Below are 15,123 nucleotides of genomic sequence, written 5' to 3' on the forward strand. Positions count from 1 at the left end.
GACGAGTGTCTCAAACGCTTCACGGTGAAGGGGGGCGATCGTTTTCTGGCCTTTTCATATATTTCTTCTCTTTTACATCCATTATAACCTGCCCCATGCTGACATTAGTCTGAATCAAGCTGTAATTGTTTCCGTCCCTTCCGACCGATATCTCCAGTGATCACTCATATGATGGAGGAAAAATGACCACTTCCAGAGATCATTTTCCGCAATTGATCCAGGGGTGGGGAGTCCCTTCTCTTTTTCCATCTCTCGGCACGTCCATTTTACGAAACCATCACTGGCACCGACAGTCGGAACGCACGACCACTAACAGTGATTGTAACACCACGTTCGGCTGATAATGGCATGACGAGTAGTGGAAATCGGTAATGGTTTGAACAGCGAGTAAATAGCAATGGAAAAAGGGACGGTGGTATGACCGATTGACTCAGAAAATGTTAGGTCGAGCCATCTCTTTTGGTCCCTGAAAAACTATCGTTGAGGCATCACTCTGAGGGACAGAAAAAATGTTCGCATGTTTTCAGGCTAAACTGCTTCATGGGCGTCCCTTGCCCTTCCTACCAATCACTCCAATCCAATCACAATTATTGTCATCAGGTCATTTTGCCTCAAGATGTGGCCAGTGGCGGATACAGAAAAAACTCAAGGGAGGGCGCTAAAATATCTTGATCTACCGTTACTTTTATCGTAATAAAAATGTATCAAGTCACATACAAAGTTTAAGGAAGCTTTATTTAAACTGACTATTCACATATACAAGACACAGCCATATTATGACATAAAAAAGTTACAATTGTGGTTATCTTCCATAAATGATGAATTTCTGGCAATGCGGGTGATCCCGCAAGGGGGCCCCCAAATGCATCGTAGCGTTAGCGTAGACGAGGAGGGGACAGAGGGTTTGAATAGAGCGAAGACTAAACGGGGAGGGGATGCTGACCATTTTGCAGGAGGGAAGGACGTTAGTTGAGCGGGGAAGGAGACATAACGAGAACATGCTTTATGGATAGAATGAAAGGAAAGGTATATGTTTGACTAAAGAGAAAATTGAAATGTGGGATTTGTGGATAGGCCTGGATGATTCGTGAACGGCTTCATTTAAACCTAATGTAACCCGTAAACCAGTCAACTATCCGAGAGTATGAGGAGGAGAGGGTTTGGAAACAGAAAAAGAAAAAAAAAAAGAAAAGCATAAGAGCAGTTACCGGTGGTTTTCGAGGGATGAGTTATCTGATTTTAAAAAGTCATGAAACATAGAGAATAATCGAATTTCTTCGCATCAGTGAATAAACCATCGTTGAATGCTTCAAGTTTTCAAATAATTATGCCTAAATTTTTTGCCAGCTAAATGAAAATAAATTAACATAAATATCGTAAATTTGTCCAGATTCATTACAGTGTTAGTTCGTAGAATTTAATGGAAACCCTATACTGCAGTCATCATGGGAGACACGGTGTTTGGCAAACTGCAACGTCAAATTGTTGTAATATACAACTTTTCTTTTTTCGAATTCTGAAGTTCCTCCTAATTGGAGCGATAATAAAACCAACTCACGCATCACATTTATGGGCATATACTCCATTTTAATATATGTAACTTTACCTTCGGAATAAGGAGTTTTATTTTCTAAAAACATACCTGAGGAAAGAAATTCAGTAACCCCATTTCTCAAGTCGTTGTCCTTGTTTCGAAATACTAACAAATGAGGAAGAAAGTTCACTTTAAATGCAAAACTTGGTGTTCCAATTATCTCTGGTTTAAAACCCTGCGCAGGTGATCACGCTCTAGACTTTACAACGGATATCGATGATAAATCGTAAGTGATATATCGCAGCAATAATTCCGGAGAGCCTCCATCAGTTTCATAGAAGGATGGTAAAGAAAATAAAGGGGCCTCAATATCGTCCACAAAGGAAGCTCGGCTGATATAATGCAACGCAAACTTCTGGAAAATGCACCACTTCATCTCCTTGGTGCACTCTTGAGATGACGTTTCTCTCCTTGGGCACAAACGAGCTCCCGCCCGAATTATTTCCTTGCCAACTCAGGTGTGAGAAATTGCAATCTTCATGACTCTAAGTGATTTTCTCATGCCCATGCTTTGTCCTTTTGAATAATTCAATACGAATATTTACGCAGAAGTGCATCGGGTGAAAAAAAAATAAAAATACGAACGACTTAATGCAGAGGAAATCGAAAAATTTTATGGTTGTATTACAGGTCACACTCATTCAAGTTTTTCAATACTTTATATTAGAATGATTTTTTTGATGATTTCGTCGTTATTCACGGGAAGATACCAATAAAGAAATATTCTAAAAGAATCCATCACTTTATGGTGTCTAAACGCAATTTCTTGGGACAGCCATTCCCAATTAACATCGATTGACAATTCGCATTTCAAATTCCCTAACCAACACATAATCCAGGGAGAGACCTAGAAAAACCTTCACATGCCTCTATTGTAAAGTTCTTCGCAAATTTCAATACCACGCGCAACATAAATAATGTATTAAATCTTCGAGAGAGCTCAAATAATGCAAGATGTGAGTTTAATATCCATGAGAATATGCATGATGATCTTTCGTAAAAATATGCAGCATGACAAAATAAATGACAGCTAAGCCAATGAACCCCATAAATTTAAGAAAACATTCCATTACTTATGGTCCGTATGGAGATGATTACTGAGGACATCAAAGAATGAGGAATTTAACTCTGATTTCACAATACAGTACTAGCACAACGACATCATAAGAGAAGAAAACATTGGCTCAGCTAGCGTTCGGTGACTTTTCCTTCGCGAACGAGCGGTGCTTACAAAATCGTCTAAGTTTCGATTGAGCTGCGGTCAAATGGGGAAAAGCAACTCCAGCGGCACTGTAGCAGATTCTAAAGTACCGCCGCGCCGGTCGCATTCTCGGAGAGGAGTAGTGGGCGGCTGCAATGAATCCATCCACTCGATAAACACTTGAACTCGCTCCGCGCCCTAGCAGAGAATCGCTATAACTGCGAAACTGGCGACCTCACTCTGCTCCCGGGAATGAAAAGGTTTCGCGCGGCACTAAAATGCTTTCGCGGACCGCCAGCCATTTTTCCTCCAATTTCCTTGACTCCCCTGTCTTCGGGTTTAGCTGGAGGTTGAATTATTTTCATTGCACCACAAGTTGCATCCGCTATCAATATTTCTTGTAAGTTTCGGCGAGAGATCTCGGAAATGTTTTTGTGGGAAAAAAGAAATCCACAATTATATAAGGATGACAGGATTTATAGTATGCTGCAGCTGAGTTGATGAGCCGATTATGATGAATCGACTCAGGAAAATACAAATTAAAATTTGATAAATTTTGCATTTCCCATCGCCATGAAATAAAGAAACCACCAATGGGCGTCTTTTGTGGCTCCCTACGGTGATATATCGTACAATAGACATTCCTTTAGGAGGAGGTATTATCTACCTACTAGTAATGGCACACTCCAGAGTGCGACAGTCGCACAGTGCGACTCAGCAAAGCGTTTCTGGGTTGAGGGGAGAGGGACGAGGGGAAGGTGGCGAGGAGGGGATTTCTGAATGAAAATTTAAAATGCTACATTTTCTTGTCACAGTTTGAAAATTGATTTCAAAGCAATCACATATTGCATAGTCACAATGCTTAGCAGGTGATACAACTTAGGAACCATTTCTGCCGATAAGTTATATCTTTCATGGAGGACAGAAAATGTATTCCGTTTTCTGTGCTTAGAGATGATGACAATTTAAAAATTATGTTGTAACATAATGTTCTCTCCGAAACTATATGATCATGTTAACAATTCATAATTAATTTTCTCGTTTAATCTTAGTTGTTTGTGTTATAACAAATTTTCATTTTTGTCTCGTATTATTTTCATAAATTTGCCATTGACGAAAAATTTTACATAAGCATCTACAACCCTTTTTCTTTCACTATGCATGGAAAATGCAGGAGAGATAATTACGACGAGGGACATATGAGATTATTTAGAGTAATACTCAGAAAATGAATCAGAAGAACCTTTCAAGCGGCGTGAAAAGGTGAGCAGTGGGCTCAAAGTGTCATGTACCCCCTTTGACCCTCCAAACGTGCGATGAGCCTCACACGGAAAATGCATGTGGAAGGTGTCGTGTGCGCATGGAGTCAGACTCCCACCGCTCACGACTCCAACACACACATTGTGCGAGGAGGGAGCCGGTAGCGCCGGTTGTCTGACTTCGCCTTGCACAACTCTGGCGCACAGTGTGCGCGGAGCGAGTCGTGTGCGGAGGTAGTCGCGACTCACCAAATAAGACTCTCTCGCCTCACCGCTCTATCTGCTGAGTCGCAAATTTAAACTGACTCACTCGCACAGTGCCCATTACCTCTACCTACGCAGTTTTTAAAACCCATGGCCATTAATTTGTCGGACGATAACGTTGAGATAGATACGCCTATTAAGGTGTCGCAATTCACCACTGATATGCTCTGCATCACACACGATTTTGGCTCGGTGGGTTAGCGTTTTTGAAAATGTGGGCACTGTAAGGTAATGGTTACAGTGTCTCTTTCATAAAAAGAGCGATGAAAGAAAGACACCCGCTTCAAGATGAAGACCACAAGGGGAAGAAGCCATTAGCATACGCTAAACTTCCATACATCTCCGGGATCACCAATAGAATCGCTAGAATCCTTCAAAAAGGCAACATCAAGACTCGGTGAAGAAAATTCAAAATATCCTACCTTCACCGAAGGATAGCCATCCTCCCCTTCAATCCATGGGAGTGTATGAGGTTTCCTGCTGCTGCGGCAGAAGCTACGTGGTACAGAGCAAGCGTTCTATCTCCCAAAGGCTTAAAGAGCATGAAATATTGTTGAAACTACATCAGTGGGACGCATCAGCGGTCGCTGAACATTATACCTCCAGCCCTGGACATAAAATAATGTTTAACGCTACACGGTTATTGGCGAAGACGGAAGAATATCATCCGCGTCTTATACGTGAATCCGTTGAGATAGCGAAAAGACCAAACAACTTCAAAAGGGAGGATGGATATAATCTCAGCCACATATGGAGAGGGTTCCTGGCCCAATCTAATGACCAACGGCTATAGCCTTCCGTTAAAATTCAAAATCAGGTCAACAATGGGTTAACGAAACCTATATAAGCTCGGGACGAGAACGGTTTCCCTCCCATTCCCTTGAAAACGCTCCCAGTAGGAGGAGTGAAACGTCGAGTGAGAAAATGTTACCTACGCAGCATTTCCCGAAAACAACCACCAACATTGATAAAAGAAGCTGTAAAAATCTGCATACGAAAATAATATGGTTTTAGTCGCAAGGAATACGAAAGGTTGATTTTTAGCTCATTTCTTTAGAATAGGAGATGCCGCCAACTATTGAGGAATAATGCAGGGATGTTTTGAAGTTTTGTAATATTTTTTCTTTGTATATTTATTTTCCATTTTGGGAACTATATTTTCTCTATGTGTTTTATGTATTTGTGTAGTATATTTTGCTTTTGAACTCTAGTAATAGGGTGAAAGTGTAAAAAAGAAAAAAATATACATGCACCACTGGCCAAATTAAAATTTGAAATTTGAGATTATTTGTAATGAGTGAGTCGGCAACCCTATATCGAGGCGAACGTCTCAAAGAGTGTCTAATTCTAAATCTTTGTTTATACATATTTAATGTATTATTTGTATTATATGGATTTCAAATTATTATTATTGAAATTATTATTAATAATATTATTATTGTATTAAGTCACCAACAGGCTCAAGTTTTTTATCTGTGCATGAGGCAAATAAATCACCGGTTTTTTGCACTTCATCTCCGGCATCTACTTGCTTCAATTCTCACGAAATATCGAAAAAAGGGCACAACTTATTCCTTAAGTTTTCCAACATTTTTCTCTGTAGAACACGCATACACTATCCCTTACATTTAAATAAAAATAGATACTTTTTAACCGTATTTTTCGAGTTAGGGCCTTTAATTTTTATTCAAGAGGGCCTCTCATATATCCACCTGAAATCCCCTGACCTTTTAGACGATGAAGACCATTTTAGCGATTTTTCCAGAGTACGGTTATATGTATTTTATGTTATACTCATACTGGCAAGTGATGAAAATTCGATTGAGTGGTGGTACATATTCATCTAAAACGAAATGTGAAAAATTCTGGCATTAGATTAAGCTTATCAGTTGAAGTACTATATGAATGACATGTTGAGAATGTGACGTTCAAATGTAACCATATCGTGAGAGGACGAAGAACGACTAGCAAAAATGATTTTTCCAGATTTTCTCCATTTTACCTGGGATTCCAATTCCAATCTTTCGATTTAGGCAATAAAAAATAATAGGAAACCACCACTACACTTGCACTCCACTACAGCACTCTGTTGGTCGGATGTGACGTTAAACTCTGGTCCCCTTAGCGCCATAAACTACTGCCGACGTCGGGCTTCCTTCAACCCTCTCTTCCCTTCGGCGCGAATGTTCACAGTTGTCGGTCGCCTCCTCCAAAAATGGTACCCGAGGATATTGCAATGGATGAATATACGAGAAGAATTCTCGATACACTGTCACTCATTGAGCATTTAAATTGGCTTAAAAGTCGCCACTCATGTTGCTGACGGGCATAGCAATCCAAATTTCAGGAAGAAATGAATATTAATACGGCTGTTGATCGCTACAGGCCCCACAGCGGACATTTTTGAAAATCGATTGATAAGTGACCGTAGTGGCAACATAAAAAAAGCTTTTATGGAATTTCCATGCTGGCTCTTTTATGCAGGCCCTCCCTACCTTTACTAGGAATTGTGTTCGGCTGTATCCCCCACTCTAGAGTACGTACCCGCGGAAATAATGTATTATTTTCTCGGCTCCCTTTTTGTATGCGCGTCGCATGCCACGTGAAGGGATGGGGGTGGGGTTCAACCACGGGGGGAGGGGCACAGGTGGTCCTCCGACTCTCCCACCTTGGGCGGCAGTCGCCATGTCGAGCGCGGAGGCGGAGCGTCGCCTTGGCGCGCTGCTCGCCAAGGCGCGGTCGATGCAAGTGTGTTTGGGCGGCGAGAGCTCGCGGCTGGAGGGCGCTCGGCGTCTGCTGGGCCACCGCCGCTCCATCGCCGGCTGGCCGCCCTGGCTGCCCGCGGCCATCCTCGCTGTCACCCTCGCCCTCATCGCCTGGCCCGCCATCGAACTGCTGCCCCTCGGGTGGAGCGCCCAAGACGCGGTGAGTCGCACCTAAAACTTCCGCGCGCTTTTTTAAAGTCACGCATCACTCCCCCTCGATCTTACTTGTTTTCTTTTGATTCGTCTTTCATCACACTTGTTTAACACTTAACCGAGCTGACTTTAGTATTATAGATCTGTCCCCAATGCTGGCCATTTTCAATGCTTTTGTGTTTTACCTAAGCGACCAATCTTTGATGCGAGGAATAGTTTTTTTAGAATCATTTTAAAGATTTAATTTCGCCTTAGTTTTTTCAATTACTTTGTTTAGAGGTTAGATTTAGAGGTTACTTTGTTAAAAAAATGGCAAACTACGATTTGTCAAAAGACGAATGGTGTTATATTACGCCCATAGCACGGAAAGTGTTAAAACTTTCACCAATATTATGATTGAAATATCCTTTGCAGACTCCATTTAAAAACTTCGTTAACTAAACTTCTAGACGCGTTTGGATGTTGTAACATCATTGTCAGTGTGACGTAACAGCATTAAAACGGGCCGTGTATTGTAGCGAATTGAGTTTTTAAGAGGAACGTGCAAAGGATGTTTTATTCTAAATGGAATGGTTCCACAAAATCTCACCTGAGACAACCACACTTACGCTATCATCTTGAATAGCTCGGGGAATATAATGAGTCAGCATGTAACTTCGCCGCAAATATGAATTTTCCACCTCATTATGTCAATGGCACTTCAATTAATTAATGCTTACATCATCTATATTACTTTTTTAACTTGTATACAATCGTCCTGAAATTTTCAGGGCACGTAGAATACACTCTCATTAACATAAATATTTAAGAAAAACTTTCATATTTAAGGCACAGACAAATGTTGTAAAGGGTCCATTCTCTCAGCCCGTAAAATCTTAGGATGACATCGAAAGTTTTTGAAAATCTGTAATCCACTATAAAGACAGTGATTCATCACTCCCACTCAATCGGGCTCACTTGTTTAAAGTTTACGTTATCAATCTGAAAATTTCCGCGCATATAGAGTAAGATTCTTTAAGTGCGAAAAGGCCAGGGATTGAATTTCAACGATTAAAATTGGACTTGGTATCATTTAAGTGTACCGGGACTATCCACGGTGGTAACTTGACGGGAGTCACCCGCTATGCACAAATTGTGCGAAAAGCTCACAGAGAAAAAATCATTAGCCTGACCGGACTAGATATCTTTACTTCACCGTTATGTACGTAGGAGTAGGTTTTATTAATATGACATGAAAGTGATTACGGTGACTATTATCTAGCATTAGGAATCCTCTTTCAGCTCATGATTCTGATTTCATTCATCCTTGACGATAACGTATCTCTCCCGCTCGACCTATCTGACTCCGTCCGGTATGACTCGTTTAAAACTCAAGTTATCATTTTGAAATTTTCAAGGTCTTTTGTCGACTCTTCAACATTTATTGGCATCTCTCTTCGCAGAAAATTCAATATGATAGCATAAGTGTTAAGCTAGCATTAAATATGGCTGGAAAAAAGAACGGTCAAACCAGGGGCGGATACAGAAAACACTCAAGGGGGGGGCGCAAAAGATATATTAAGTTGCCTTTACTTTTTATCGCGATATCGCAATAAAAAATAATCAAGTCACAGGCAGAGTAAAATAAAATTTTAATTAATGTAATTATACACATATATAAGACAATGCCATCTTATGATATAAAAAAGTCACAATCGTGGTTCTGCCATGTTTGCCAATACGGCCGGACCGGCAAGGGAGGGGCGCGCGCCCCCCGCGCCCCCCATCTGTATCCGCCACTGGGTCAAACGGATGCGTTGTTAAGGAAACTTCGTTTTGATTGAAAAACACGAAACAAACGCTTTCGCATGTTTTGTTAAAATTTTTCGATTTCGAAGATTGCATTCATTAGTGTCCACGAGTGATGGCACATAGAATGTGGGGTAACTCAAAGCCAATGTTTAAAAATTGATGTTTTTCCAAGCCCTACGAGTCAAATGTAGCGGCATGTTTATGAAATGCACGTGATCTTAATTACAGCATTTATTTAGCTATAGCTCGGAAATTTTTATGATGACGACGCTACGTTTTATTCTCACCATAGTTATCATCATGTAAAGAAATTTATACACGTTTTTGTCAAAACGAAAATTATTTTCTAGTCACAACAAAAATGTCTCCAATGTTTTGAAGAAATCACTGATAGAGCCAATATAAACATTCGGATTTCCAAAAGAATTTTCCTCGCAATGGTTAACCCTGGATGACTGGATATGTCTAGAAGATAGCGCAAGATTTAAGCAAGTAATATTTCAGGTAAAAAAAGACAAAATTAGATCGGGGTAGAGGGAGTGATACGTTCTCTTAAGGAGTGATTTCGTCGCTAAGTAACCATTGTATCGCAATCACTAGCCCACTATTCTATCTTAAAAATCCACATAAACACATCTTTTCACAGATTAATATGGATTTTAATCGGTTTTATTCACCATTGAGCAACAACCAAATTCTGAACCAAATTAGATTGGTTCCACGCGGCCCTCCACTGTTACATATCCTAAAATATTATATAAATATTTTAATTCATTTTGTTAATATAACTATGCGTGTTGTTCATCCTCTTGTGACCAGTCAAATACTATTTGGCCTACAGATTATCAAGTAAGCATCATTGGCCTAACCTCTATAGATATAGGAATAGTTTCTGACAAGTTATTTCACTCTAAAACAGAGTTTTATAAATCTGCGGATTTGAAAAGCTAAGTATTGAATGATTTATTTTATCCAGATGAGAGTTATATTTTTCCAGAAACCGTCATTAATAATAAAAAATTAAAGTTTCGGAGCACCTTGCTAAAAAGGTTCAATTGGCTTGCTTATTCTTAGGTTAAGGATGGAACTTGTTGTAAGTTTTGTGGGTTATTTGCCAATGCGTTCACTGGTAAAGGCCAACACCAAAAATTGGAAGCCTTAGTAATTATGCCTTATAGGAAGTGGAAAGACGCAATAGATAAATTTACCTCTCACAGTAACTCTGAATACCACAAATTTTCTTCTGTAGCTGCAGAAAGCTTTATGAAGGTCGATTCTGGCCGAGTAGAAGATATCAAAATGATGTTAGATTCGCAGAAGAAGAAAGAAAAAGAACAAAACAGAGCTTCACTCAAGCCTATAATTGACACAATTATATTCTGCGGAGAAAATGAAATACCCCTTCGGGGACATCGGGACAGTGAGCCACTAACGGCTGAAAAGCCGTTAGAAAAGGAGGGCAAATTTCGAGCCTTGCTCAGATACCGAGCAGTCACTGACGAAAGTTAAAAAAAACCACGTTTTTAATTGTGCACGAAATGCAACCTATATTAGCCCTGAAGTACATAATGAAGTTATTGACATTTGTGGAAAACTTATGCAGAAAAAAGTTGTTCAATCTGTAAACAATGCAGATTGTTTTTTCCATTTTAGGAGATGAAACACTTAATGTGTCTGGAAAAGAGCAGTTTTCGCATTGCATTCGACACATCTCGAATGAAAGTAAACTTATCCTGAAAGAAGACTTCAGTGCATTTACCCACATAACTGATTTGTCTTCTGAAAGCATTTACGAATCTATTCTAATCATTTGTGCAAGGGTAGGTCTCAGCATGGATAAGTCATTGGTCAAGGGTACGACGGTTTTTCAACGTTTAGTGGTCATATTTGCGTGGCGTACATAAAAAATTTCGCGAATCACATCCCAATGCTATTTATGTGCACCGTGTTGCACACCGTCTGAATTTGGTTTTGAGCAACTCCTTAGACATCCCTTACATACGGAAATGTTTTGGAACTATAAATGAAGTGGTCAATATGATGAAAAATAATACTCAAAGTGGTGATATTTTAAAAAGACACATTGAGAATCTTGTACCAGACTCTCAAAAATCACGCCTCCTCTGCCTGTGTGACACAAGATTCATCGAAAGACAAGATTCTATCAATACATTAGTTGAAGTTTTTCCAGCTTTTCTTGCTACTCTGCAAGAGTTATACCGTCTTCAGCTACCAATCTCTCAGCCTCTGTTGAAAAAGGAGGTTTCCTTGTAGCAATGGTGGTGTGTGAATTCATATTTAGCATCACTCTTCCTCTTTCGAAGTACCTCCAAAAACCTGAAAGTGACATTTCATCTGCCCTTAAATTTGCTGATGACACGGTCGAACGACTAAAGTATTTGCGTAGCCGGACCGAAAATGAAGATAGCAGCGATATTAAACAATTCTCCTCATTATTTGATAAGGCTGAAAAAATATCTCAAGGCAATTTTGAAACAGCAATTGTTGTGCCCCGGCAAGTGGGGAAGCAAATCCGAAGAGACAACCCCCCTTTCTTTACTCCTGAGGAATATTATCGTCCATCAGTATTCACACCTTGTATCGATTCATTTATTACAAGTTTGGTTGACCGGTTCGGGAAAAACAGAGAAATTCTGGAAGCTCTAGATTTTTTACTCCCAAAGAATGCAAAACAAAAAAATATTCACAAACTGAAACCACTGAAACAGTTCTACGATAGTCAGTGGTCTGATTGAGAGGTCGAGGCAGAGTATATGCTGTGGAATATGAAATGGATGAATGTAAAAGAATCTGATTTTCCCAAGAAAATCACGTCCGTTCTAGACGCCTGCGACAAAAACTTCTACCCCGCTATCAACTTTGTACTTCAGGTAATTATTTATTTTTGTAAACATAATTAGGCGTATAAAATTGGTACTTTTGTTTGCTCTAACGATACACATTTTTAACAGGTTTTCTTTTAGATACATTATTGAAACATATTTCAATCAAAACTATTTATATTGACAAATACTAAAAAAATATTTACGGAATATAAAACTTCAAAAATTAAAATAATTCTTAACTGATTTCTGGTCGAAACTAAAAGATATGAAATGGAAATAGCCTTTCTTTTGTAGGTGCTTGCTACATTACAAGTCACAACAGAAGAGGTGGAGAGATTCTCCTCATCTCTCAAGAGAATTAAAAGCTACTTGAGAAATTCTATAGGTAGTGAAAGATTAAATGGACTTGCTCTGCTATCTATTCACTACCCAGCCCCAATAAGCAGTGACGAAGTGATCGATGAAATGGCCAGAAGTGGAAATACTAGGAGATTATTGCTGCAATTTAGAGCATTATTGTGTTAATTATTCATTTACTTAATGTGAAAATGTTGTAAATATATTTTAATTAATGCTCTTCAGTGTTGATTTTCTAGCCTTTCTTACATATTTGAGAGAGTTTGAAGCTCCGGACAACTACAACACTACATTTTTGTTTATTTGGATGAAACATTATTATTTGTGCTTTGCGTCATCATGAAGGAAAGCCCTGCTCAGCCCTGTCCTTGAGCGGCGAGCGGACTATTCCCCATTGGTGTGCGGGTTGGCGGTGAGCCGGGTCATTGTTTTGGACCCCCCGAACGAAATTCCTGGCTACGCCACTGCTAACGCTCGTGTTTCTTGGGATGATTATATAATTGCCCAACTGGATTGGTAATTAATATTCAAACAGGGTGAGGAATAAAATACGTGGCAAGCAAAATAAAAAATATATATTATTATTGTGAGCGGCTTCATTGCCCATTTTCATCTGGGAGACGGAGTGAGTTACGTGAAACAAAATTAATAGAATTGTGTCATAGTGTCACAGGGATTGCAGTGAACATTTTTGGATATTTTAAACATGATATTTAAGCACGTTACATGCACGATACATTCACAATTTTCTCACAAGGGATAAAATATTACATCTGAAATTGAAAAATGATAATTTATGTATCTAAAATCTTTCAAAAAAATCCAATTCAATAAGATATTCAAAACAACAAGTTAAAATTATCGTTTTATTTTATTCTACAATAATGGCATTTTTCATAGACGACAGTATAAGAGGCATCTAATGCAGCAGGTTGACCATTAAAATCATATTAAACAGATATAATTCGAGAAAAATAGTTAAAGTTGACTTGTCGTGGACAGGGCCCCGGGGTAGGCCGGGACTCGACCCCGAATTAAATTTAACGCGAGATCTTGTCCTTGGCGTCAGTTATCAATAATTATTGATAACTGGCACATGGATTGCATTTAAATAAAAGAAAAGGAACTCCGCCTTTTGATGTCTCTGGGCTCTCTCTCAACCGCGATGCGTTGGTGGCGAGGATGCAGGAGAGGGTGGCTGGAGACGACCGGGCGACAGCTGCGGAGGGACCGAACTATGAGATACTCTAGTGTCCGTGAAGCGGGTGGCGTGGATTTTCCCAATTCCCTGAGACACCGATTGCGAGATCAGTACGGGTTGCACTTTGCGAAATTCGCTAATGGGTTACTCGTGGCTTGAACTTGAAGAGCGAGCAGAAGAGGAATTTCCCCAGCAATGGGCCACGACGAGCAAGAGGGAATTCGCGATTCTAGACCCGTTTAGGTAGAGTGACCATCGCCTCAACGCAAGAACTAAAAAAGGCGCCCATTCCTTGAGCTTAACCTCAATATATCCTCCCACTCGTTTTCCCCCGTCTCTCGAATGACGTAGAGACGGTTACCAGCAAGGGGGTGAAGACGGATTCTTTTGGCTGAAATATGAATTTCAATTGTGAAAAAGTTGGGACCCGCGAGCGTCCCGCTAATGGTCTATACCGCGTGTTATTCTCTCGCCTCCGTTTCTATTCCTATTTGTCAGCCCGATCATCGCCTTCTTCCTCCATCCTCCCTCTGATATTCTGACAAACAGGGCCGTTTGCGCCTCTCCCTTTGCCTTGCAACCAGCCCTGTCCTTCGCCGCATATTTTGCTAATGGCCTCTCGATTTTGAGACCATTGCAATACTCCCTCCTTTCGCGAAATCGATCAGCTTCCGACGAGGCTGTTCGCATTTTACTTACCCATATTAGACATTTACGTATGAGGTAGGTTTCCCTTTCCTTAAACATCTTTATTAAAGAATCCCCCCCTTATAAACACATACATAGCAGTGAAAGAAAAAAGTTTGTACACCGAGAAAGATGCACGGGTTCCACTAGGTTCCCGAAAGGACAGCAGACAAGAACACATGCAGAGCAGTTACAGTGCTAGGTTGAATAAATGCTGTCATTGCTGTAAAAAATTCCCTTTTTTTATTTGTATATCTTTTTTTATAATTAATGTTTTCCTTTTTGTAAGGAGAATAAAAATTGTGTGACCTCCAAAAAAAAAACAAAAAAGGTTTCTCTCTTTTCATCGGCAGCAGCCGGCACATGCCGAATTTAGTGGAACCGTCAGTGGGTGCAAGGATAAGTGGTAATATCCGGCGCGTCGCCTATCCGGCCGAAGAGGTGGGCCGCCTCCGCCTCTTCTCTCGACTGAAACCGGATGAAGGTCGAGTTGTCCCTCCGCGTTTCCGAAGTGTAGGATTTCCAGTGATCGGCCCACGTGCTCCATGTCCGCCAGCCACTGGAATGGCCCGCCGCCCGGGGGAGATCCGCCTCAATCCAAAACTACCCTCACGGATCTGCGGCCGCCCAGAGACTGTTACTCGCTGCCATTTTCTATAATAAATCGCTCGTTTGGTGAACTAAAGATGAGAAGAAAGAAGAAGAAAGGGGAGATGAGTACGCAAAAAAATAAAATAAAACTTTGAATATTCCAACACAAAAAAGCAAAAAAAAAGAAATATTATTTTCGTAAACTATATAGGTGGTGTATTCTTCCTCGCTGGGGTAGAGTGCTCTAGGGAGGTGTCTTCTGCTCCTCCTCCCCTTCTGCACGGCGCCTCTTCCTCTGCCTTGCAACCAGCCCTGTCCTTCGCCGCATGTTTTGTCAGTGACCTCTCGATTTTGAGGCCATTACAATGATTGTAACGCCGCGGCCCGGTGCAGATGCTTCTGATGATGGCGCTT

General features: G+C 40.4%; 1 protein-coding gene across 1 annotated transcript in view; it reads left to right on the forward strand.

Moving 5' to 3' along the window:
• Positions 1-7,003: 7,003 nt before the first annotated feature.
• The window catches only part of LOC124171223, a 54,672-nt gene continuing 46,552 nt past the window's right edge, over positions 7,004-15,123 (forward strand). The window contains exon 1 of the mRNA XM_046550365.1: positions 7,004-7,243. Coding sequence (XP_046406321.1) covers positions 7,004-7,243 — 240 coding nt within the window. The remainder of the gene's footprint in view (positions 7,244-15,123) is intronic.

The sequence above is a fragment of the Ischnura elegans genome, chromosome X (assembly GCF_921293095.1).
Source record: "Ischnura elegans chromosome X, ioIscEleg1.1, whole genome shotgun sequence".
Taxonomy (NCBI): domain Eukaryota; kingdom Metazoa; phylum Arthropoda; class Insecta; order Odonata; family Coenagrionidae; genus Ischnura; species Ischnura elegans.